This window comes from Maylandia zebra, linkage group LG2 (assembly GCF_041146795.1).
Source record: "Maylandia zebra isolate NMK-2024a linkage group LG2, Mzebra_GT3a, whole genome shotgun sequence".
NCBI lineage: Eukaryota > Metazoa > Chordata > Actinopteri > Cichliformes > Cichlidae > Maylandia > Maylandia zebra.
In genome coordinates, this window is record NC_135168.1 from 10,579,693 (window position 1) to 10,607,130 (window position 27,438).

The following is a 27,438-nucleotide window of genomic DNA, read 5'->3' on the forward strand; positions in this document are numbered from 1 at the left end:
AAAGCAAACCTTCTGACTTTATTGACTTTATGCATGTATATATTCTTCCTGTTCACCTTGGACACACAACAGCTCTCTGTTTGTTGTGATTGGATCTAGAACAGCCAACATATCCTAATCTAGATGATTTCTAAGGTGGTATCTGGGAGGAAAAGTTAAAATCAGCTTGGATGGCCTGTATTGTATGATGGCCTTGTTTGCACCACATTGATGGCCATGCAGGGTGGTTCACTCCTTGGGCAAGAAGACCGAGGAGTGAGCCACCCTTGGTCAAAGCTTGGTCATTCAAGCTCACTGTTTTCCCCTTGTTGGTTGATGATAGTATTTTTTTTACCTGACTTATAGTCATCATTGTCTTCAAATTAACTCACACACTGCTGACTGCTGTAGCTTACCTGGCTGAGCAGGTGACCCATGCACTGAAGGTTAGAGTCGTGACTCCAGGGCCTGGTTTGAGTCTGCCCAAGACCATTTCCTGTGTTATTCTCCTCACTTCTCCCTCCCTTCCTGTCTTCTTTGTCCTATACAGTGAAGACAAAAGGCCTCAAGTTGTGAAAACTCTTCCCCTTCATCATCTTCCATCACTCTCATCTAAAATCTCCAGTATTCTCTGAGTAGAGAATCTTTTCACAATCTTGAATGATAAGGATCCAAGTGGGTAAAGTTATTTATTTGTTGTGTTCCTATTTGCAGCTGGGATAGATTAAGAAAAACTATCGGCTGCCAAAATTACATCCAGTTTAGAAGACAAACATTGAGTGAAGTGTTTGTTTCATCATCCTTCACAACTCATCAAACAGGTGTCACAAACTGCAGCAGGACAGTACAAAGCATGTCATACTGGATGGCTGCAACAACCAGAGTTTTACCTACCTTTGGTATTTCTTGACAGTATGAGCGTAATATTTACTGAACAGAGTCGTCTTCTGTAATCTTTTCAGATTCAGATTCAGAACACTGTATTTATTTTCAAGGGGCAATTAGGATACTGAGCTTTCCAACCGTACATACAATACACAAACATCACATTGGAGAGACAGGTCAGGCTAGGTAGCTGGCCGGTCGGCCGCTAGAGCAGCGACCCGGAACCGAACAGCAGAAAATGCACAACATCAGGAAAGATGAGGAGAAAAAAGAACTCCTCCCAGACTGAGCTCCAACAGGGAGATCAGTTTGAGAACAGACAAAAAAAATGACCTTAGCGCAGAGCACATGAAAACTCTTAATGCGCCATAGAAACACATGACAAGCAACAGGGATGGGTAAAAGGTGAGAGACAGCCGGTGTAGACAGCGCATCCGGGCCTGCAGCATTTGCGCTGGTCCCCTCGACCCACCGTCTGCACCGGGAGGGGATAAGCATGCTTAGGATGGGAAGGAAAGTCTAAACACCGTCTGTTATCAGGGTGAGATTTGTTCAGCTCCAGCCTTGAGACCACAGCTGGCGCTGGTATGTTAGCCGCATGAGATGATGGTGGCTTTCTTTGGTGCGAACAACTGCATGTCAATTTCACAGCTGATCTAACAGTCCGTCACTCGTCTCTCAATCTCCCGTTGGAGAGCCACGAGCTTCTCCCAGAGGTTATCGGTTTTGTGCTCAAAGAGCAAAGTCTGAAAACTCACGACCGCCATGAGCTTCTTCAAGATCTTATCCGTGCTGCGTTCAATGAGCCCATTTTGAGAAGTCACGACCCGTCCCATTGTTTCAGTCACAGCGGGCAGCCTTGTGGGGGTTTGAACAGCTGATTCCGCTTTCTTTAATCTTCAATAAGCCAGGGCCAAGCCAGCTCAGATCAGCAAGAACCCTTTGCTGCTGTGAATGTCCGTGCTGCTATATTTCAGGATCAGGCTCTAAATGTACAAATGGATCTGAGAAGATTTCCAATCATGTTTCTACTAGATTTACAGTTTGTTTTCATGTCTTCTGACTCAGATGGTGGAGCAGGTGGCGCTTACAAGGAGTAAGTGCTGCTATAGAAGAAGAGTTGTGTTTTAATGAAGCTATTTAGTTAACCAATAATTGTATTGCATGCTGGCATTAAAAATGTTTCATTTGACTGATTTAATTGTTTGTTTGTTTTCTTCCAGACTGAGTGGCTGTAACCTCTCAGACAGAAGCTGTGATGCTCTGTCCTCAGTTCTCAACTCCCAGTCCTCTAGTCTGAAAGAGCTGGACCTGAGTAACAATGACCTGCGGGATTCAGGAGTGAAGCTTCTGTCTGCTGCACTGCAGAGTCCACATTGTACACTGGAAACTCTCAGGTCAGGATCCAAACATATCATTAAATGATATTATTGTATAAACAACCAAGCTTTATAGAATTGGCAGGTGAACTTTTCTTTATCTTTGGATTGCTTAGGAGATTCTTAATTACTGTCTGAACATTTTTTACAGTCACATATTTTGTTTTAATGGTAAAACAGAATTATAGTTCAGTTCAATGAGCAGGTAGCTGTGAGATTCATAATAATGAGGTATATTTGTATTAGAGATGACTAAACTTGAACAGTAGCTGTGAGTTACTTTGTTTACTCATGTGTGCTGATGTTGTGAGTAATTTAAAGCTGAAGTAAACTTGTAATTAGTTTGATAGAGTTTCTGAAGTAAGTGTACTTAGAGACATTTATGTGTTTTCTAAAGTCCAGGAGCAGGAGGCTGTGTGTAGCATAGAGGAACCCAGACCTCAGCTTTGTCTCCTGGTTTCTGTTGCTGCTGTTAGTTTCCCCTCATCGTTCCCTTCATCAGTCTCCTCACTGTAACAAATCAAAGTGTTACTGTATAGATTCACGTCTGAATGTTGCCATGTGCTATTAAAACTGAAAGCGATGTTTCATACACCCACGTGGTTCAGTCACACAGTAACTGATGGTAAATAATGTTTGTGTTGAGCACATCGTACAGGTCAGCTGCTCCACACAGATCTCAGGTTTACATGCTGGAACATGAAGGATAAACCTCACTTCCTCTTTGTTTCATACAGATGTGACATGAACAATAACACATTCATGAAATCCTTTTAGGAACACAAACACTATTGTAGCTGGAGAATATATTTGAATGTAGGATAATGTAGGGGATCATAAACGACAGTAATAACTAACCACCACCTCACCATTTGGGTTGGTAGCTGCATGTTGATTGATGAAGTCATTTTCTTCTTCCTCCATTTCTACCTTATTAACATCAGATTAAAAGCTGCACAGAGACAGGCCCTGGACATGTTTAGCCTAGCTTAGTACAAGGACTGGACATGGGGGAAACGGCTCTCATCACTGGATCAAAACATGAAAACAAATCTGAAGTAAAGTTTTGTTGAAGTGAACTGTGGTGGTGCCCAATGTTCCCAATAAGCTGCGCTCGTGCAACTGCGCGCTGCTGGCACGGTCTCTGCACACAGAAAATCTGTGTTGCACACAAAAAAATCAAATCTCAATTGAAATAAAAATTAAATCTTCAACAATTCTGTTTTGCAGTGTTAGTCAGTGACTGGCTGCTCCTATATGGGATTAGAACGATGCCACCTTATCCCATAGTCCAGCCAATCACGCGATTCACATTCGTATATACGCAGCTAATCAACGTCGCTGACAGGCTATGACAGCGTCCTTATGTGCCGACAATGGTGTTATAGCGAGCAAAGTGGCTGATGATGAGGTGAAGCCACGTTAATGACAACGTGTACAACCATTGGAGATGTGACCAGGACAGACGGAGCAACTGAGGGAAAAAGTGTGGACTTTATACCAGTTTTTAAATTGTGTTGATCGGCCGCGTAAAACCAGAGTTATGATAAAATATCTGCAATGTTTGGTTTTCTTCCTGAATAGTATTGTTGTTTATAACAACGATAGTATTCAGTATTTATTGCAACAAACTTTGTTGTTTGCAAAACTCAGTAACTTTTTTGAAGAAGTAACTATATAATTAATTGCCCAACATTGGTCATTATATCCTGTATGTTGCAGACAGAGTTACAGACTCTCTCCCAGACCACAGACTCATAATACAAGTCAGAGCTTTATAAAAATAGAAAAAATAAAGTTGTGTTTTCAAAATTGGAGTTCAAGTTATTTTTACTTCCAATAGTGTTAACATGCTACAGGTCATGAACAAGGTTGTTTTTAATTTTCATTGTAAGTGGGCTAAAGCAGTTAATTAACAGTAGTCTAACATAAATGTAAATGCTGTAATTTGATTACTTTAATAAACCGTGTAACTTGGATGGATAAGATGCTGGCGTGACCACAGTGCACACGTCTGCTGTTGCTCACAGAGGTCCAAGGGACGCTCAGGGAGTTTGTGTGTTCGCTCAGACACATGAAACATTAGAGGGAACATTGGCGGTGACTGGCAGGGAAAAGGGGAATGATAAGACTTACTGTAAATATAATTATGTATGTATTGAAAAAGGAACAACTAAAATGTTCCAGCTGAAAAAATGAAATCAGTTTCAGTTTATGAGCTCTGTTTGTTTTCTTTACAATTCCAACCTTTTATTTTGAAATGAGCTGCTCATTCCTGTTTAGAGTTGATGAGCTGATGTGGGTGAGAGGACTCAGGCAGCCTGACAGAGTTGATGTCCAGGTCTTCCCTGCTTGTCCTGATACACATAAACATGAGTATCCTTGCAGGTCAGATCTCATCAGTCACACCTGTTAGTGCAGTTCTCCTCTACATTGTAGTGTTTGTTAAACTAGGATGATTTTAGGAGCCTGGACCGCAGATCTAGGGGAAGATATGACTTGGAAAGACTAAACCAACCTATTAGAGGTGTTTGCACTAACATAGATAAATACTCAGATTTACACCTTTAGTGTCTCACAAAGGGTTGAAAAGTGAATGTGCACAGAGAGGTTGGTGGTGAGACGGGCACTTCCAGCACTGTAGATGTGATCCAGATCAGTGTTCATGGAAATAATCCGGAGAGCAGGATTCCTTGATGAATGTTACATCTTCTTAAAGTTATAATCCACAGGGAAAACTGTGAAACTGTCGATCTGATATCTACTCAACCAATCAGGTGTTTACATGCCCTTCACTGATCTTCAGCCCCACCTTATTATCAGTTTCTCTCTCTTTTACATCTGAATTATCTTCACTTCACATTTCAGTCAGTTCAGATTTCATTAGCACGTTCACGTTAGCATAATCCATTTTAATCCAAACACCTTTCTCTTTAAACTCTGTTTGTCAGTCACAGTATATCCAGTACAATCCTCTTTTTCACTGCGTCACACACATTCAGAGATCAGAGTGTCCTGTGTGTGCTCTCATTCACTCACACTCACTCTCATATGGCTGAAGTCTGTTTGTACACAGGCTGTCAGCTGGCCTGAGTTAGGCCTGTCTCTAAAATCATTATTTTATTACTTTTATTCTGATTCATCAAAGCCAAACTCAAACATATTTATATTTACTGATTATGTTCTCATCAGTAATTAACAGTCAGTACATTCAGATATGAATCATAATTCAGTGTTTAACATATTATCACAGATGGACTGCACAGGAGATCTCCTTTATGAAGAAACTGTGAAAGTTTGTCCAACAGTGGGAAACATTTCAGAGAACATCTCAGAGAATATCTGTGAAGCAGAAACTAAACATAATAATAGAAGAAAAGCCAAATAATGATCCAAATCCTGCTCTGAGACTATCAGACAGTAAAGGCTTCCAAAGACTGCTCACCTCTCAGACTTACTTAAAGATGCTGGTGCTGTCCACAGATCAGCTGACCTGCTGGGTCTCCATGATCAGCTTTGTTTCTTGGAGATAAAGGCTGAAGCCTTTAGAGCTTCAGTTCTCCAGAGCAGCAGGATGTCTGAGGTCCGCAGAAACACAAAAACACAGCAGCTAAAAATAGTTGTTCAAAGAAAACGAGGTGGGAGCTGCTGATTCCTGAGCTTTGATACTGGATTAGCTTCAGTAGTTATTCCAATCACTGCTGTAGGAGCTGCATTTAGTCACAGCTGACTGTCTTCTTTGAACAATCACAATGACTACTGTTGTAAAAAACAAGCACACAAAGAACCAATGAGAGTGTAGAACATGATAAAGAGCTCCTGTGATGGTGGCAAAGAAATGAGCAGCAGACGGCCGTCTACATGTTGTAGTGGTTTACAGTCACCAGGGGGCGCCGTCACGGCCACGCAGTCAGTGGGCTGCTCTGCTTGTGCTGTTGTTGGTGAAGCTGAAGTGAAAGCGAATGTTAAAACAATGAAAAGTGTCCACTGCAGCCTCCATCTGAGCTTGTCATGTTCTTCTTCTTTGATCCTTCGTGTTTGTGCTGAACACTGCTGTCGCTCTCTTCCCTGTTCCCGCCCACTTTCTAACCAATCAGCATTGGAGCGTGCACAGCGTCGTCCACACTGAGCTTTGTTGTGAGCACATGGACTCGTCTGCAGAACATTTGTATGGGCTCAAAATGTGGTCATAAATATTTTGTAATTGTAAATCAGGATTTGTGTGTGTAAAAAAGATTTGTGTGTGTGTGTGTAAAAAAGATTTGTGTGTGTGTGTGTAAAAAAGATTTGTGTGTGTGTAAAAAAAAGATTTGTGTGTGGACTTAGCCAAAAAAAACCCCCTGCAAGTTACAAGTACGAATTTTGACCCTATTTTTCTTCCTTTCATCTGATTGGTCAATGTCATGTCAATCACAAATGTAACTATCCAATCAGAGAACAGATGGGTTTGGCTGTCGGAGGGGCACTTTTTTGACCTGACGTTCCCGTCACAAGTGTCTTCTAAGTGAAGCTACCAGGTTCAGGTCCAGCTCTGTTTATCTGGAGCTGCAGTAAATGATCCGTCCTCACAAAGCAACACAGACACCAGATATGCAAACACAGCATCATACAACACAACCAAGAGATCCAAAGAATTATCTCTGCATTTCTGTGGCTGATGCTGCTGGAACGAAGCTGTTTGAAACCTTGTTGTTCTGCACTTTGGGACCTGAAGAGGAACCTGAACCTCTGTGCAGAGGGTTCAACTCTGAGGATTCCTGTTCAGTTTTGTTATTTCACACGGCAAAACTTGACAACTTTATGATAAATGTACGACTTCAATGTGAAAAATTCATTTTTTTCTCTTGTTTGTTTGAAGCTGCTTCCTGTTGGCTTCAGCTGTTTGGAGTTTCCATTTTCTAAACTTCTACATTCTGAACCTTCTTCAGCTCTGAACAGATGATGAAACACTGAATGATTTCAAGCTCACACTTTGTCTAATAAACTTACATCTTTCATTTTTTATTCAGATTGAAGGACTGTGGTTTGTCAGAGATCAGCTGTGATTATCTGGCAGCAGCGCTGAAGTCCAACCCCTCGTATCCCAGAGTGCTGGACCTGAGTGGAACCTACAACAACCTGCAGGATTCAGGAGTGAAGCAGCTGTGTGTTCTTCTGGAGAATCCACGATGTCGATTTGAAACTCTGAGGTCAGTCACATGTTTTAGTTGTGCTGAGATGAATATGATGTGAAAGTTGTGCTGACACTGTGGATCAGTAGGCCCACACACCTCTATACAGGAAGTCTGGTTCTACTCTTTGTAGAACTTCTGATCCCTGATCCTCTGAGTCTGACTCAGTAAATAATGAATTATCTTCACTTTACATTTCAGTCAGTTCAGATTTCATTAGCACGTTCACTTTAGCATAATCCATTTTAATCCAAACACCTTTCTCTTTAAACTCTGTTTGTCAGTCACAGTATATCCAGTACAATCCTCTTTTTCACTGCGTCACACACATTCAGAGATCAGAGTGTCCTGTGTGTGCTCTCATTCACTCACACTCACTCTCATATGGCTGAAGTCTGTTTGTACACAGGCTGTCAGCTGGCCTGAGTTAGGCCTGTCTCTAAAATCATTATTTTATTACTTTTATTCTGATTCATCAAAGCCAAACTCAAACATATTTATATTTACTGATTATGTTCTCATCAATAATTAACAGTCAGTACATTCAGATATGAATCATAATTCTGTGCATAACTTCTGTGTCTGGGCACCCCTCTGGATATTCTTACACCAGAGAAGAGCTTCTTAACTACAGGACTACTACACCTGTGGATTTTCTTCCAATATTTGTCGCATCTGCGGCAGATTTACTGCAGACTCTGACCAGGAAAGTGAGACGCCGAAAGAGAGGTAAGCGAGCCGGCGCACTCGTGCGTCTGAGGAGATGTGGACTGCGAACTGCTCTTCCTGGGATCTTCCTTTCCAATGTACGCTCACTCAGGAATAAGATAGACGAACTGGCCCTGATGAGAAGCATGAACAGAGACTTTGCCTCCTCCTGTGTCTTATGTTTTACGGAGTCGTGGCTCAGTGAGAACATCCCGGACAGCACGCTAAAGCTGGAGGGCTTTCATCTGCTGCGCGCGGACCGGCAGGCCTCTCTCTCTGGTAAGACCAAAGGTGGAGGTGTCTGCTTCTACATTAATAGAGGCTGGTGCACAGACGTAACAGTGATTGCTCAGCACTGCTCTTCCTCTCTGGAATACCTTTTTATTCACTGCAAACCGTTTTATTCTCCGCGGGAGTTTGCTTCATTCATCCTGGCCGCTGTTTACATCCCACCAGACGTGGATGCGCAGGCAGCTCAGTGCGCACTCGCAGAGCAGATTCTCCACACGGAGCGGACATACCCGGACTCTCTCATCATTGCTCTTGGGGACTTTAACAAAGCCAATCTGAGCCATGAGCTTCCGAAATACAAGCAGTATATTAAATGCCCGACCAGAGAGGAGAGGACATTAGACCACTGTTACAGCACGATCAGCGGGGCCTATCGCGCGGTGCCCCGCGCTTCACTCGGACTTTCTGACCACGTCATGATCCACCTAATCCCCGCGTACAGACAGAGGCTGAAGCTCTCCAAACCTGTCGTGAGGACTAAAAAACTGTGGAGCAACGAGGCTGTGGAGGAGCTTCGCACGTGTTTGGAGACCACAGACTGGGACACAATGAAGGCTGCTTCTAACAGCTTGGACGAGTTTACGGACACTGTCACCTCCTATATCCACTTCTGTGAGGACAGCATTGTGCCATCACGCACCAGGGTGAGTTATAACAATGACAAACCCTGGTTTACTCCTAAACTCAAAAAGCTGTGGCTGGAAAAGAGAAAGGCGTTCAGAAGCGGAGACAGGGACTGCTACAGAGAGGCCAAGTACAGGTTCACTAAAGAAGTGGACGTTGCTAAACATCAGCACTCTGAGAAGATGCAGCAGCAGATCTCAGAGAATGACTCGGCCTCTGTGTGGAAAGGTTTTAGGAATATCACCAACTACAAGCCTAAAACCTCCCACTCCACTGATGACTTGCTCTTAGCCAACACCCTCAACGACTTCTACTGCCGTTTTGACGAGCCATCAGGCAGCCTTCACACCTCCAACGGCCCCAACAATAGAGACACTTTGGACACTCATTCCCCCACCTCTCCCCCCTCCATAGAGCCATCACCACCTTCAAACACTTCACCTACAACACCCCCCTCCCCTCACCCCACACAAAAGAGGATTTCACACCACCTCCTCCCACCACAACTCTTCATATTCATGAAGCAGATGTGAGGAAGCAGTTTAAGAGTCTGAATGCTCGAAAAGCTCCTGACCCAGACGGCGTGTCTCCTGCCACCCTCAGACACTGTGCAAACGAGCTGGCCCCAGTGTTTTCTGGCATCTTCAACTCCTCACTGCAGGCATGTCATGTGCCTGCCTGCTTCAAGTCCTCTACCATAATCCCTGTCCCCAAGAAACCTAGGATCACTGGACTAAATGACTACAGACCCGTGGCTCTGACATCTGTGGTCATGAAGTCATTTGAGCACCTGGTTCTCTCCCATCTCAGGACCCTCACGGCCCCCCTCCTGGATCCCCTGCAGTTTGCATACAGAGCCAACAGGTCTGTAGATGACGCCATCAACATGGCCCTACACTTCATCCTGCAGCATCTGGACTCCCCAGGAACCTACGCCAGGATCCTGTTTGTGGACTTCAGCTCTGCCTTCAACACCATCCTTCCAGACCATCTCCGAGGCAAGCTTTCCCAGATGAATGTGCCTGATCCCATCTGCCGGTGGATCACTGACTTCCTGACGGACAGGAAGCAGCATGTGAGGCTGGGAAAGAATGTCTCGGACTCCCGGACCATCAGCACCGGCTCCCCTCAGGGCTGTGTTCTTTCTCCTCTGCTCTTCTCCCTGTACACCAACTGCTGCACCTCCACCCTCCAGTCTGTCAAGCTAATCAAGTTTGCAGATGACACCACCGTCATTGGACTCATCTCTGACGGGGATGAGTCTGCCTACAGGAGGGAGGTTGAACGTCTGGTGTCCTGGTGCAGCCACAACAACCTGGTGCTGAATGCCCAGAAGACAGTGGAGATTATTGTGGACTTCAGGAAGCACACAGCTCCACTCCCCCCCCCATCATCCTGTCTGACACCCCCATCACCTCTGTGGACTCATTCCGCTTCCTGGGTACCACCATCACCCAGGACCTGAAGTGGGAACCCACCATCACCTCCGTCATCAAGAAAGCCCAGCAGAGGATGTACTTCCTGAGGCAGCTGAAGAAATTCAACCTGCCAACATGGACGATGATGCAATTCTACACTGCAATCATCGAGTCCATCCTCACCTCCTCCATCACCGTGTGGTACGCTGGAGCCACTATCAGGGACAAACAGAGACTGCAGCGTGTTGTGCGCTCTGCTGAGAAGGTGATTGGCTGCAGACTCCCATCTCTGCAGGACCTGTACACCTCCAGGACACTGGGGCGTGCAGCTCGGATCTCAGCTGACCCTTCTCACCCTGGACACAGTCTGTTTGACCTGCTCCCCTCAGGCAGGAGGCTCCGGTCCATTCGCACCAGAACCTCTCGCCACAAGAACAGTTTCTTCCCCTCTGCTGTTGGACTCATGAACAATAACCATATGACTGTCCCCGCCACTAACACATGACCCTACGCTGTGTTCACTGCATCATTCCATGTTTGGCACTGATCACCACCTGCACTCATGTATATATCATGTATATATCTATGTACTTAGCACTTTTAATTCTTATTCTTATTTTTATATTTTTTATGACAGCATGTTTGCACTGAAGCACCGCAGCAATTTCCTAATGTTGTAAACCTGCTCAACATTTGGCAATAAACCCTTTCTGATTCTTTCTGATTATGATTATGATTCAGTGTTTAACATATTATCACAGATAAGATAAGATAAGATAACCTTTATTAGTCCCACACGTGGGAAATTTGTTTTGTCACAGCAGGAAGTGGACAGTGCAAAAGTTATGAGGCAGATGGACTGCACAGGAGATCTCCTTTATGAAGAAACTGTGAAAGTTTGTCCAACAGTGGGAAACATTTCAGAGAACATCTCAGAGAATATCTGTGAAGCAGAAACTAAACATAATAATAGAAGAAAAGCCAAATAATGATCCAAATCCTGCTCTGAGACTATCAGACAGTAAAGGCTTCCAAAGACTGCTCACCTCTCAGACTTACTTAAAGATGCTGGTGCTGTCCACAGATCAGCTGACCTGCTGGGTCTCCATGATCAGCTTTGTTTCTTGGAGATAAAGGCTGAAGCCTTTAGAGCTTCAGTTCTCCAGAGCAGCAGGATGTCTGAGGTCCGCAGAAACACAAAAACACAGCAGCTAAAAATAGTTGTTCAAAGAAAACGAGGTGGGAGCTGCTGATTCCTGAGCTTTGATACTGGATTAGCTTCAGTAGTTATTCCAATCACTGCTGTAGGAGCTGCATTTAGTCACAGCTGACTGTCTTCTTTGAACAATCACAATGACTACTGTTGTAAAAAACAAGCACACAAAGAACCAATGAGAGTGTAGAACATGATAAAGAGCTCCTGTGATGGTGGCAAAGAAATGAGCAGCAGACGGCCGTCTACATGTTGTAGTGGTTTACAGTCACCAGGGGGCGCCGTCACGGCCACGCAGTCAGTGGGCTGCTCTGCTTGTGCTGTTGTTGGTGAAGCTGAAGTGAAAGCGAATGTTAAAACAATGAAAAGTGTCCACTGCAGCCTCCATCTGAGCTTGTCATGTTCTTCTTCTTTGGTCCTTCGTGTTTGTGCTGAACACTGCTGTCGCTCTCTTCCCTGTTCCCGCCCACTTTCTAACCAATCAGCATTGGAGCGTGCACAGCGTCGTCCACACTGAGCTTTGTTGTGAGCGCATGGACTCGTCTGCAGAACATTTGTATGGGCTCAAAATGTGGTCATAAAGATTTTGTACTTGTAAATCAGGATTTGTATGTGTAAAAAGAATTTGTGTGTGTGTAAAAAAGATTTGTGTGTGCGTGAAAAAAACTTTGTATGTGTAAAAAAGATTTGTGTGTGTGTAAAAAAGATTTGTGTGTGTGTGTAAAAAAGATTTGTGTGTGTGTGTAAAAAAGATTTGTGTGTGTGTGTAAAAAAGATTTGTGTGTGCGTGAAAAAAACTTTGTATGTGTAAAAAAGATTTGTGTGTGTGTAAAAAAGATTTGTGTGTATGTGTAAAAAGAATTTGTGTGTGTGTAAAAAAAGATTTGTGTGTGTGTAAAAAGAATTTGTGTGTGCGTGAAAAAAATTTGTATGTGTAAAAAAGATTTGTGTGTGTGTAAAAAAGATTTGTGTGTGGACTTAGCCAAAAAAAAAACCTGCAAGTTACAAGTACGAATTTTGACCCTATTTTTCTTCCTTTCATCTGATTGGTCAATGTCATGTCAATCACAAATGTAACTATCCAATCAGAGAACAGATGGGTTTGGCTGTCGGAGGGGCACTTTTTTGACCTGACGTTCCCGTCACAAGTGTCTTCTAAGTGAAGCTACCAGGTTCAGGTCCAGCTCTGTTTATCTGGAGCTGCAGTAAATGATCCGTCCTCACAAAGCAACACAGACACCAGATATGCAAACACAGCATCATACAACACAACCAAGAGATCCAAAGAATTATCTCTGCATTTCTGTGGCTGATGCTGCTGGAACGAAGCTGTTTGAAACCTTGTTGTTCTGCACTTTGGGACCTGAAGAGGAACCTGAACCTCTGTGCAGAGGGTTCAACTCTGAGGATTCCTGTTCAGTTTTGTTATTTCACACGGCAAAACTTGACAACTTTATGATAAATGTACGACTTCAATGTGAAAAATTCATTTTTTTCTCTTGTTTGTTTGAAGCTGCTTCCTGTTGGCTTCAGCTGTTTGGAGTTTCCATTTTCTAAACTTCTACATTCTGAACCTTCTTCAGCTCTGAACAGATGATGAAACACTGAATGATTTCAAGCTCACACTTTGTCTAATAAACTTACATCTTTCATTTTTTATTCAGATTGAAGGACTGTGGTTTGTCAGAGATCAGCTGTGATTATCTGGCAGCAGCGCTGAAGTCCAACCCCTCGTATCCCAGAGTGCTGGACCTGAGTGGAACCTACAACAACCTGCAGGATTCAGGAGTGAAGCAGCTGTGTGTTCTTCTGGAGAATCCACGATGTCGATTTGAAACTCTGAGGTCAGTCACATGTTTTAGTTGTGCTGAGATGAATATGATGTGAAAGTTGTGCTGACACTGTGGATCAGTAGGCCCACACACCTCTATACAGGAAGTCTGGTTCTACTCTTTGTAGAACTTCTGATCCCTGATCCTCTGAGTCTGACTCAGTAGATAATGCAGAGTTCTGAGCTGATGTGGGTGAGAGGACTCAGGCAGCCTGACAGAGTTGATGTCCAGGTCTTCCCTGCTTGTCCTGATACACATAAACATGAGTATCCTTGCAGGTCAGATCTCATCAGTCACACCTGTTAGTGCAGCTCTCCTCTAGATTGTAGTGCTTGTAAAACTAGGATGATTTTAGGAGCCTGGACCGCAGATCTAAGGGAAGATATGACTTGGAAAGACTAAACCAACCTATTAGAGGTGTTTGCCCTAACATAGATAAATACTCAGATTTACACCTTTAGTGTCTCACAAAGGGTTGAAAAGTGAATGTGCACAGAGAGGTTGGTGGTGAGACGGGCACTTCCAGCACTGTAGATGTGATCCAGCTCAGTGTTCATGGAAATAATCCGGAGAGCAGGATTCCTTGATGAATGTTACATCTTCTTAAAGTTATAATCCACAGGGAAAACTGTGAAACTGTCGATCTGATATCTACTCAACCAATCAGGTGTTTACATGCCCTTCACTGATCTCCAGCCCCACCTTATTATCAGTTTCTCTCTCTTTTACATCTGAATAATCTTCACTTCACATTTCAGTCAGTTCAGATTTCATTAGCACGTTCACTTTAGCATAATCCATTTTAATCCAAACACCTTTCTCTTTAAACTCTGTTTGTCAGTCACAGTATATCCAGTACAATCCTCTTTTTCACTGCGTCACACACATTCAGAGATCAGAGTGTCCTGTGTGTGCTCTCATTCACTCACACTCACTCTCATATGGCTGAAGTCTGTTTGTACACAGGCTAATCTGGGACTCTCCACCATTTGACCCTAGAAATAAAGAAGCTTCTTGGATGAGAGGTGAAAGGCGAAACGTCTTCAAAAAACTTAAAGAAGTCCAGATGCCTTTTTTTCTAAGCTCTTTAGATAACTGCGATCCTTCACAAACTCCTCATCAGTGGGACTCTCAGAGCTACCAGCCCTTTGCTACAATCACAAAGCTCTTCATTGAAATCAATGATATCAAAGCTGGAATCAAGCTATAGCCATATACACTGGTAAAGACTTCTTATCTCGAAATAATATACTGAAGTGGCAATGCAGAAATTGAAAATAGGCGGACGTGCTACCTATGCTATTAGTAGAATGGACATTGGCCTGCTGGCTAAGGAAGGCCCTGTCTCACATAGAGGTGAGAGAGGCCCCCCTCGAAGCCCCCTCTTTTATCGGGGCTTACTTAGGGTCATATCGGGGACCCCACAGTTGGAAGTCTTTTTTTTTTTTTCTTTGACCAAATAAAGCTTATTTCTGTAGCTGTTGTTTTATACAGCTTTAATGTTAATATTAATGTTTGCTTATGTATGTTTAGGGAGTGGTCTGATGGTACATGTCGTTGTTACATTAATAATATTCAAATAGGAAGGGTATGCTTAAAGATAAGGTAAAAATCATATCATATAATGTAAATGGCCTGTCGAATCCAATTAAACGTAATAAAATTTTAACTAAAATGAAGAAAGAACAAGTACAAATAGTGTATCTACAGGAAACCCATCTAGACTGTAAGGAGCATGAAAAACTGAAAAGAATGGGTTATACAACAGTTTCTCCTCTTCCTATAAAACTGGACGAAGGAGAGGAGTGGCTATCCTGTTATCAAGCAAATTACTCTTTGAAAAAATATCTGAGATAAGTGATAAAGAGGGACGTTATATTTTGGTAAGGGGAAACATTGAGGGGAACCCAGTCACGTTGTTAAATATATATGCACCCCCTGGAAGCGATATTTATTTCTTTAAGAAAATTATAGATGTGATGGTAACAGAGACAGTAGGTTTCCTAATTTGCGGAGGAGATTTAAATATACATCTACAACCAAAGCTAGATATTTCCAATAGAAAAGCACAGAATACTAAAACATTAATTAAGAATATAAATACATTGATGAAGGAGGTGGGACTAATTGATATATGGAGAGACTTGCATCCCTACCAAAGGGATTATACTTATTTTTCCTCACCGCACTCGTTATACACAAGAACAGATTATTTCATAACTTTTGGGAAAAATAAAGATAAAATAAACACTTGTGCAATTGGAGCAATAGAGTTAAGCGATCATGCACCAGTATACCTGTCTGTTGATTTAAACGTGCAACCAAAACTCAATAATTGGAAATTAAATTCAAGCTTACTGAATGATCCTCACTTTAAAGGACAAATTAAGAAAGAGATTCACTTCTATATGGAAACTAATGACAATGGTGAGGTGTCTCGTCCTATACTGTGGGATGCCTTAAAAGCTGTCATGAGAGGGAAAATTATAGCAATATCCTCTTATAAGAAAAAGATGAGAAATAAGAAATTAGAAGAGCTACAAAATAAGAATTAGAGAAAAGGCATGAAAGAAAAACATCTCAGGATATATTGGAGGAAATTAGGAAAGCAAGAAATGAAATAAATGATTTGACCACATATGAAATTTAAAAAAAATCAATGTTTCTTAAACAAAGGTATTATGAGGGAGGATCAAAAGCAATGAATGTATTAGCCTGGAAACTAAAAAAGAAAATAGCAGATAATACAGTTCACAAAATTAAACATCCAGTGACAAAACTAATAAAAAAATAAACCAATAGAAGTTCAGAGTGCATTTGAAACATTTTATAAGACTCTGTATGCTAATAACACAGAGAGTAGTATAGTTGAAATTAACAGTTTTTTAGATTCTCTTGATTTACCAGTACTGAATGAAGAACAGAATAAAACTTTGATTGAAGATATAACAGAAAAGGAACTAAGAATAGCAATAAGTAAAGTTAACAGAAATAAATCTCCAGGATCAGATGGATATACGGCAGAATGGTACAAGGAGCTAAAAGAAGAATTAATACCAGTGATGCTTCTAACAATGAATTGGATCCTAAAGAAGGCTCAAGTACCTTCTAGCTGGAAAGAAGCAATTATCTCTGCCATCCCAAAAGAAAACAAGGATAAATTAGAATGTGCGTCATATAGACCAATATGTGTTCTTAATACAGATTACAAGCTGTTTACATCTATCATGGCTCGACGATTAGAAAAGTTCTTACCTAATCTAATTCATAATGATCAAACAGGTTTTATTCGAGAGCGCCAAATACAAGATAATGTGCGACGGACATTACAAATTATTAATCATATTCAAAAGAATAAAATAGAAGCAATGGTAATCAGTATCGATGCAGAAAAATCATTCGATTCAGTTAATTGGAACTTTCTTTACCGAGTCTTGCATACATTTGGCTTTCACGAAAATATAATTAAGACAATACAGGCACTTTATGATAACCCTACGGCAAGGATTAAAATTAATGGCTACCTATCAAATAGTATTAAGCTGCAAAGAGGAACAAGGCAGGGCTGTGCGTGCTCACCATTATTATTTGCGTTATATCTGGAACCATTGGCTCAATATATAAGACAAAATAAAGAAGTAGAAGGTATTCATATCCATGAAAAGGAGCATAAATTAGCCTGCTATGCAGATGATATTTTAATATTTTTGGGTCAACCATCAAACTCTTTACCTAAATTAATGCAATCATTTGAATACTTTGGTCGACTATCTGGATATAGGGTTAATATGAGTAAAACACAATTGCTTAAGTACAACTATATTCCATCAGAAGAAATTAAAAATAAGTATCAATTAGCATGGCAAACAGAGTACTTTAAATATCTAGGAGTCATAATACCTAAGGATCTTACAGAACTATTAGAACGAAATTATTTACCAATACAGAAAAAAATTAAGGAACATATAGCGAGATGGAATCTAATTCCATATTTAAGTTTATATTCGAGAATAGACTCAATTAAAATTAATATTCTACCTAAATTATTATATTTATTTCAAACATTACCAATAGAAATTAACCAGAAACAGTTTAATGAATGGGATAAAATTTTGTGAAGATACATATGGCAAGGAAAAAGGCCCCGAATTAGATTTAAAACCCTACAACTTAACAAAGGAAAAGGGGGGTGGGGCTTACCTTCTCTTAGGGAATATTATTGGGCAGCACAATTAAGGCCTATGATATGCTGATGTAATCCTTCATATGACGCTCAATGGAAAGTTATTGAGGAGAGTCTGACCTCCATCCCCATATAAGCTATTATAGCAGACAGAAGCTTGCAAAATTCAATAAAAACTATTGAAAATCCATGGATCAAGTTGACTTTTAAAATTTGGGAAACAGTAATAAAAGAATATAAACTATAAGAGGATATAGCAGTTCTTAAGTGGTGTGCATATGACACACATTTTGCTCCAAATAAATTGGACACCAGATTCAAAGATTGGACATATAAAGGATTAACAGCTTTATGTATGGTAATGGAGGAAGGCAGACTAATTAGTTTTTGCTTTTGCGTTAGATTTTGACTTTGTTAACTACTAGAAGACTAGAGGAAAAATTAGTTACATTAATGGAAACAAAAACACACTCCCTATATTTATTTATTTATTTTTCTTTCCTTTTTCTTTTTCCTTATGTATTTTTTATTTATGTTGTTTGTTGTTTCCTGTTTTGCTTCTTTTTCTTTTCTTCTTCTTTCATTCTTATTGTATGGATATTTTAGTTGTTTAAATATAGAAAAAAAGAAAAAAATATATGTACTGAAAGATAGCTGAAGTTGATGGTATTGTATAGTGATTCTAAAATGTCAATAAAAATAAAGAAGCGGGAATGAAATGAGTCCAAGTCTTCTGCTGATTCAGCATCACATTCATCTTTGCTCCTTGTTCTGCATCCCCACCATGGACTTCATTCCTTTCCAAGCCAGCCTTGAGTGTCCTTTATTCAGCTCATGCTCTGCTTTACTTTTACACCTGATTTTAGCTGCTTTTCTTCTCTCCCTCATAACAAGACAGCGTCTTCTGCCTGAGAACATGTTGGAGTGATTTACTAATCCAGGGCTGATTTTTGGGAAAAATACTTTCTGTTTTCAAAGTAATCCCCATTTTTCCCAGAATGAAATGTAAGTAGAAATAAATAGAATAGAATAGAATTAGAATAGAATTCAACTTTATTGTCATTGCACATGCACAGGTACAGGGCAACGAAATGCAGTTTGCATCCATCCAGAAGTGCTTTAGTGATATAGGTATATTACAATATATATTAGCAATAGTATAGATATGTAAGTATATTACAGAAATGGGTCTATTATGGTATGTTATAATGTACACGGTATGAAGTATGTTGTGAATATTCTTTAACTAAGTATGTACAGGCTGTAGTGAGTAAAAGCTATGTACAGGCTATGAACAGGATATAAATATGAAAAACTATACAGAATATGAAATAAATAACTTTACAGAAATTTGAGATATACAGCTATAAAGTGATCTAAGTGAGAACATGAGCCTTTAAAAAGGCTCTTCTGAGGCTGCTGCCAGTGGTCAAAGCCTCCAACAAAGCTCTGTAAGTACATATGTGATCATAGCTTTAGCTTTTAAATGTTTATTCTAGTTAACACAGATCAGGTGGAACAACTCAAATAAAATATCAAAAATATTAAGTGGTCATCGGTACTCAGTTTGTTCAATACTGAATACAATGGAGCACAAATTGTCCACGTTTCTGAAATATTTCTGGGTGTAACTGTCACCAAAGTGCAATTTAGACCTGGCCTGTGGTTGTTATCTAAGTGATAATCATCAATTCTACTAAAACAAATACAAAATAAAGAAATTTGACACATTCTGTTGATATCAAAAGCACACTGAACAATTCAGTGTTGTTTTACTGCTGTTCTCTCTTCACTTCTTCTCCTCTGATTCTCTCCACATGTTGCTCTGCATCAGTGCTCAGTTTCCTGACAAAACAAGATGAAATATTGCTAAATATAATAGTATCTCATTACGCTTCAACAGAAGTGTTTTATTTTTGTAATTGTTTATCTGTTATTTTTCAGACTGAGTCACTGTGACCTGTCAGAGAGAAGCTGTGAAGCTCTGGCCTCAGGTCTCAGCTCTCAGACCTCTAATCTGAGACAGCTGGACCTGAGTAACATCAACCTGAAGGATTCAGGCGTGAAGCTTCTGTCTGAAGGACTGAAGAGTCCACACTGTACACTGGAAACTCTCAGGTGAGATCAAGCATTTTTCTTTCATCAACTGACAGAATTAGCAGATTAATAATAAGGCAGTCCTCTAATAAGAGGAGAAGTGGAGGTGCTTTGGAGGGCAACGTACTCTTATGTTAACAAGACAGGAAGTAGTTCCTGGGAACTGCTTCCTTTGTTGTTGTCTAAGTAGAAACATGATGGTAAAACAGTGATGAGTTTGCAGAGGTGGATCCACAGCACACAACACAACAATGCTGTTGGGTGCTGAAAGCAGACTTCTCACAGATTCTGAGGCTGCAGGTTTCATCACTGTCCAACCAAAATTCACTGAACCAGCAGTAAATGAACGTCCAAAACTACACTTCATGTTTAAAAAACAGATGATCAGGGGGATTTGTGTTTACATCTTTTTTGTGTGATCTGTTCACCTGCTGTTTCAGCTGTTTGGTGGTTGTTGAGATGGTTTTGTGAACTTTTAGCTGAGATTCTGACATTTCTGTAGATACCACACATGTCTAATTACTTTGTACAGCATGAATGGCCATAACAAGGTTTTTAACAGTAAGAAAAGTTGTAAAACTTCAGAAAGTATAGTTAAAAGTCCAAAACCTTCTACGTCTGGTGGCTTGTGGTAAGGAGCAGATCAAACGAGTAAAGAATGACATTATAATTATAAATGGCTTCAACAGCACATTCAGGTCTGTGAGACTCATTCAGACACTGAGCCGTGGCTCTGTGCTACATGCACATATTTCTGCATCTCTGCCATTCAGACACACTTTATATATAGTTTATTTTATGTAGGATTCAATACTGAACTGTACATTTAGTCTCTTTAAAGGCAGCAAGTTTTATTCAGTGTTTTCATAAAAGCCTTATTTTTATCCATTTACTGCTATTAGGAAGAACACGTGAGGTTTAAGACCTGGACCAGTTTGAAACCTTTTGTCCTCCACAGTGGAAAATGGGTGGAAATAAAAATGGGTCTCACTTTAGCCAGCTCCTAATTTTATCAGTTCTGCTCTCAGCGTCTCCTGTATATCTCCTGTATAAATGTTGCACTCAGCTTTGTGGTCTCCAATATCACTGAAATGCAGCCAGATGCTGCTCATTTTGCCTTTTCACTCTTTCCTGACATGCTTGCATTTCAGTACAGCTCCCATTTCTCTGTGTACTGGTCTCTACCACTACCCTTGCTGTCTATGGGACATTTCCGTCCTCTTTCACATAATGGTATGATCCCAGTCTGTCTCTTAAAGTGTTTGGCCACATGGTTTGCTCATCAGAATAAAACCTCAGCCGTGCTCACATTAATTATCAGCAAGCCTGAAAATTCATCAATATTTGACATATGAAATTATGTCAAGGGCTGGATTTGGCCCACGGGCCATATGTTTGACACCCCTGGTTTACACATTTGGTATTCAATGTACAAGTGAGTTAGCTCTCAGCTAACTAGCAGACAAGCTAACTGCTGGGACTGCGTCTTTCTAACAAGAGCGTCAGACACTCAGACTGGTTTCCTTTGTGGATGATGATGTGTTCTCACACTGATCCTTCATGCTGATGCTGCCATCCACCCACTGCTCCTGGATTCCTCATCATCATCTCCATCAGCCCTCACAATACTCCACCTTCTTCAGCTTCATGTTCAGCAGCCTGGATGGACAGTAATTCTTTCCATGGGTTATGGTGGGACATTGAGAGCTGAAGTCAAACAGCAGTGAGAATGAAAGACTGATTCATTTCTATTTAGTCTTGTGCTGTGCAGCTTTGTTCAGAGCATTAAGGCCCAGCAAAGATTACTGAGGTCATAGAGTCCTGATGAAACCTGTGTGCTTATAGAAACTGAGACCAGATGAACCAGAATAGAAGGACATTAAAATGAAGTGTCAGCTACACAAAGGCAAAGCTATTCAGTTGTTGCTGTGAGTTATTTAAATGGAGGATGGAGTCAGACTTTAAGCTGCTGGACTCAGTCACTATATCCTGTTGTCCTCATAGAACCTGGACACACAGACTCACCTGTGACACAGTGACACACAGTGTGGCTACACACACATTAGAAAGTGGATCAGTCACACTTGTGCAATCATTTGTTGTGCTGGGAAACCATGAACACTTTGAATCACATTAATGGCTTTGTTACAGCAACATTCAATCATGAGTTCAAAAGTAGTGCATTGTGTACTTATTTTAATAGTACTGCAGTATGAGAAGTGCAACATTCAGTGTGCAGAAACAGATCAGGTGCTTTCTAACAGCAGTGTTCCCTTTAACACAGCAGCAGTTCAAATATTTCTGTCAGTCTGAGCTGAAACATGAATCTAATCAAATATCAAATCAAAGTTCTTTGCCTCTGCCAGGACGTTAACATTTGATCTAGTTTTTTACAAAGTTCCCTCAGCGTCCAGAGCCACCAACATACCTTTGATCAACAGCAAGTGAACATTTATAAATGTGTGTTTCCAGAACAGGAAGCAGCAGAACTATTGTTCTGTTATCAGGCAGCAGCACAAACGCTCATCAGCTCATTTACTGTGCAGGACTTTGAGTGTGTGAAGTGTGTGTTTGTGCTGGATTTCCTTTGGAGAATCTCAGTCAGAAACCAGACAAAGAAAAACTCTTTCAACAGTCCAGGTTGAGTTGACAACATGAACTGCATTTATCTTCCTCTGACTGACATGTTCTTCCTCCTCTGCACCGAGCCAGCTGCTAAGACTCACAAGCTCATTGACATTTTCTGATGATAAAGAAACTCTCTTCTTCTGCACAATATGAGCAGCAACAGAGAAGAAGCTTTCACAGGTACAGATGTTGCAGCTGTGGCCAAGTACATGTGCTGCATGTTGGAGCAGCACTCTAATGGACAGGCCTCTGTACTGATGGTGGGCTCTGCTCTGTATCCACCACACTGTTCTCAGCTGAGTCTTCCTCCTGTTCACACTCTGATGAAGCACCAACAGGGCCAACTTCTTCTCTGGTGGCTCGGATGTTGTTGCTTCCACAGGTTTCCCTCCAACAACCCTCTGTTCCTGCAGTAAGTTCAGTAAGATCTGGGTAAACACTTGAGCTCCTTGAATCTGGCTCCAGCAGCAGTTTTCACATATACAATGTTGGCATTTTGCTTGCGTGTCTCCAGGTCTGTTCTGAATGTAGACTTGAATTTGACCACGTAGGCGGGGTCATCATCTGAGCTGTCCATCACCTGAGAGAGATGACAAAACACAGAATCACAGAGCATGAAACCAACGTTTCTCCTCCCAGAAGTTCAGTCACAGACCTGCAACAGAAACAAGAAGATTCAAATGACGCAGAGCTTTCATTTACTTATATCCACAAACATGTCCTCTACATATTCATGCTGTATTTACACACACATACAGAGGCTGTTTGTCTCTCACACACAGACAGGACACTGAGAAATACATCATGTTTAATAGCAGCTCATGTGTTACATCTGTAACAGCTGGTTCATGTTGTAACACCGTGGCTTTCGTAGTCTCTCCTTTTTCTACAGCTCATGTGTTCTTCTTGTGATGCTGCGTCTTGAGGCTCATACATGCCGTCATTTGTTGATCCTAAGAACGTTCCTCAGACCGACTTCTTCAACAACAGATAACTTTAGTTGTATCAACACTGCCTCCTGGAGCAGTTTAAAATGAACATGTCAAAGATCTGTACCTGTCTCCATGTTTCTGTCCCCGCCCCTTTCTCTCTGTCCTGGGTCATGTGAGCGCTGCAGTAGTATTAGGCCCACCCTCAATGCTCCCATTGGCTGAGACGCATAATGATGCCCATTTCAAGCCAGCACTGATCAACATCCCTCCTGTGACCCATGGCTGTTATATTCAGAGCCAGTGAGCACTTTCACAATAATCATGATTTTAAAAACTGTGATTAAAATAATTGCTGACGTTAATCAGTTAATGAGTTAACGAGATAATAACAGGTTAAGTTGCCCTAATAATTAGACTTTGGTGACAAACTGATGTGATCTCCATGTTTCCTTTGTTGGACTGTGGGCGAGTGTCAGAACTGAATGTACTGAGTAACATGTAGAGTTTAAACATGTGTCAGTTCCAGTTTTAGAGCTCTAAAGTGCAGCTATCATGTTAGGAATATGTTAGGAATAGACAGGAACACTGAGCACACTGAGGTCAAATCTTTATTTTACCACTCGCTGCATTCTTGATGTTCATGAATTCAGCAGCTTCATGATTGTCTGCAGCATTAATCTCATATTTCCATTAAAGTGTTGAATTTGACTGTTTGATGTTCTTTATGATCTCTGGCACCAGTTCATCTGTAGGCTGAGCTCAGTCCATCCATTTAGTGAAATGATGTTTAAAGGTCTCCTTGTTCTGTGAGCGTGCACAGATCCTGAAGCAGAAAGCCTGGGTTACAGAGAAATGATCATCACTGTGATGATGCTCATCATCTCTGACTGGGATTTGAGGTTTTGTCAGAGCAGCAAAGAAAGCCTGGCTATGTTGGACTGGGTGTGGCAGCAGCTCCCAGTTTGAGTTCAGGAGACAGACACCCTCTCTACTTTGACGATCAGCTTCAAACTTTCCTTTTTGATAAAGCTTATAGTTCGAGCTGATCAGGTGACCCTGAACCATCCCTTAGTTATGCTGCTATAGGCTCAGGCTGTTGGTGGACTTCCCATGATGCTCTGCTTTCTTCTCCCCTCTTTTCACTCCTGATGCTTTTATATGTCACTACTGCATGTCCTTAACTTTTGTCTCTCTGTTTTGTTCTTGTCTCTCTGAGCTCATCTCTTCTCTTTCCCCTCACCCTGCAACCAGTCATGGTAGATGCTCCTCCTGGAGCCTGTTTTCACTGGGAGGATCTTTGTGTCAAAGGGAGTTCTTCTTCCCACCATCACCAAGTGCTGCTCACAGTGGAGGCGGTCACCTTACACTGTTAAACAGCTTCAGATGACTGTTGTTGTCTGTTGGGTATTGTCACTTATAAATAAAGTTACATTGAATGGATGTAAATGGATAGATGTTATTGTGACAAAGAGAAAACAACTGTTGACAGATAGATTGTTGTTTTGTGTGTCTGCAGTCTGTCAGGCTGTCTGATCACAGAGGAAGGCTGTACTTCTCTGGCCTCAGCTCTGAGCTCCAACCCCTCCCATCTGAGAGAGCTGGACCTGAGCTACAATCATCCAGGTCCCTCAGGAATGAAGCTGCTGTCGGCTGGACTGAAGGATCCAGGCTGGAGACTGGACACTCTCAGGTATGGAGAGAAAATCTGATAGAGGAGGAAGAGCTGGAAACATTTCCTGTGTCTTTCACTCACTTCCTGTTTGTTTCGGGCAGATGACACATGAACAATCACACATGCAGGAATATTTTCAGGGACAGACACACTAGTCTAGCTGGATAGTTCATGGATATTTATGTAGGGGTCTCCAAGGAGTCTGTTTGCGGGAACATTTAGGTCACAGGTGTACCTGATATAGATACCAGTGTACCTAATAAAGTGTCAGCTAACATTTGTAAATGGAAGCTTAAATAATAACAAACTGTACATTCACAGCTGAAGTCACAATAAATTTGTTCTGAAGTGCACATTTTTCTGTTATTGTTCTCAAACAACAGAATGAGATTGAAATATTGATTCTAACAGGGCCCATAAACAGCATTAGCTTAGCAGCATTAGCTTATCAGAGTTTCCATCATGGTCACACAAATCCTTAGCAGAGAAAAGTGGCCTTCTTAGCAATAGCTGCTCAAGTTGTATAAAGAAAGGGAAAACAGTATTAGCATTAGCTGCTAATGGCAGCTTACTTAGCATAAACTCTTTACATCTTTATAATGCAAGGGAAAGGAGTCACTCATGGAAGCCTATTTAGCATTAACGTCTCACATCATTATAACACAAGGGAAAAGGGTATTAGCATAAGCTACTAATGCTTATTCACCTCAAATTAGCTTTAGCTGCTAATGGTAGCCTACTTAACATTAACTCCTCACTAATATAATGCTAATTCACATCAAATTAGCATTAGCTGCTCATATTGTTATAAGGAAAGGTTTTCCACAATAAAGGCATGGTTAAAAAAGGGAGGAAGGAAGCAGTTGCGACCCTCAGTATGTCTTGAAGATGATCATCCGTAAGTCTGGACCTGTACTTGGACTTATTGAAGTTCAAAGTGGAGAAGAGCTTTTGGCACAAGTATGTGCTACCAAAAAGGCACATGGTCCGCTTGAACATTCGGGAAAGCCGAGGGAAACTAGGGCTCAATTCTCTCAAAAATTGTCCAAGCTTGTCTGCTTTTCCACTCACCTCCCTGAACTTTGCTTTGAGTTCAGAGTTGCACTGCAGCTCAATGAGCTGCATTTGAAGCACAGAAGGGGCATCTTGCACATCAAAGGAGAAGGGGTCCGCAAAAATGTGAAAGGTGGCTCTGTGTGTCTTGAAGTCAGCAAACCTGTGATCAAATTCCTCCTGTAGCCTCAAAATGACATCAACATACTCGTCAGCACTGAATGGTGTGCCTGCATCCACGAGTGCCTTGCATGCTGGGAAATGGCAAAGGTTTGTCTGAGAGAGCTGAGCTTTCCAGAGCGCCAGTTTTGTGGAGAATGCTCTCACGTTGTCATAGGCAGCACTGACAAGTTGCCCCTGGCCTTGTAACGTCTTGTTCAGTACATTAAGCTCATGTGTCATATCAACAAGAAAAGCTAAGTCCATGAGCCATTTGGGATGAGTTAGCACAGGAACACTAACTCCATCCTTCTCCATGAAGGCTTCACTTCTGCTCTCAACTCAAAAAGTCTCTTTAATACATTTCCCCTGCTGAGCCAACGTACCTCAGTGAAGTCGAGCACATCCCCATATTCTGACTCCATTTCCTCTAAAAAAGCACAGAACCTTCGGTGCTTTAAGCCCCTGGATCTGATTTGGTTGATGCATTTCACAACAATAGACATCACATTGTCAAACTTCAGGCATTTGCTGCAAAGGACCTGCTGATGGATGATGCAGTGCAGAGCAATGGCCTCCTCCACGCCTTCCTCTTCCAGTTTGTTTTGTGCCACCAGTCCATGTTTCCTCCCTGTCATTGATGGCGCTCCATCTGTTGTTATTCCAACAAACCTCTTCCATGGCAAACCAACATTCTCAATGGCATCACACAGCTTGTAAATATCTGCTGAGCGGTGGTCTGGCCATGCATTGGAATTACTGTGAGCAGCTCCTCCATCACTTCAAAACTGTCATCAACACCACGGACATACATTGGGAGCTGGGCAGTGTCGGTGATGTCTGTGGTCTCATCAAGAGCGACTGAGTATACACTGAAACATTTGGCTTTCTCACACAGTTGGTCATAAATGTCACTTGACAGGTCAGAAATGCGATCTGCTGCGGTGTTGGCAGAAAGGCTGATGTTGCTAAACTGACCTTTCTTTCCCGGACAGACTATATTTGCAGCCTGCAATATGCACTTTTAGACAAATGCACCTTCTGTGAATGGCTTCCCTGCTTTAGCAATCATCTCACTAACCACGTGGCTCCGACTGCTGCATTATTCTCTTTGGTTGCTTTCTTGGAGAAATCTTGCTGCCTCAGTAGATCTGTTTTAAGACTGGCAACCCGGTTCGCTCTCTCGTCTCCCTGGTATTTTGCATCCAGCTCAG

At 41.6% G+C, this 27,438-nt stretch overlaps 2 protein-coding genes across 2 annotated transcripts in view; both read left to right on the forward strand.

The window, feature by feature from the left end:
* LOC112432752 (NLR family CARD domain-containing protein 3) overlaps positions 1-27,438 on the forward strand; it is a 75,293-nt gene that overhangs the window by 6,848 nt on the left and 41,007 nt on the right. The window lies entirely within an intron of this gene.
* On the forward strand, positions 1,917-22,824 carry LOC143413418 (uncharacterized). The gene is made up of 5 exons (XM_076876445.1): positions 1,917-1,960; positions 2,088-2,261; positions 7,253-7,432; positions 8,028-9,320; positions 22,791-22,824. Exons 1-5 carry the CDS (start codon positions 1,917-1,919, stop codon positions 22,822-22,824), a joined length of 1,725 nt encoding a protein of 574 aa, XP_076732560.1.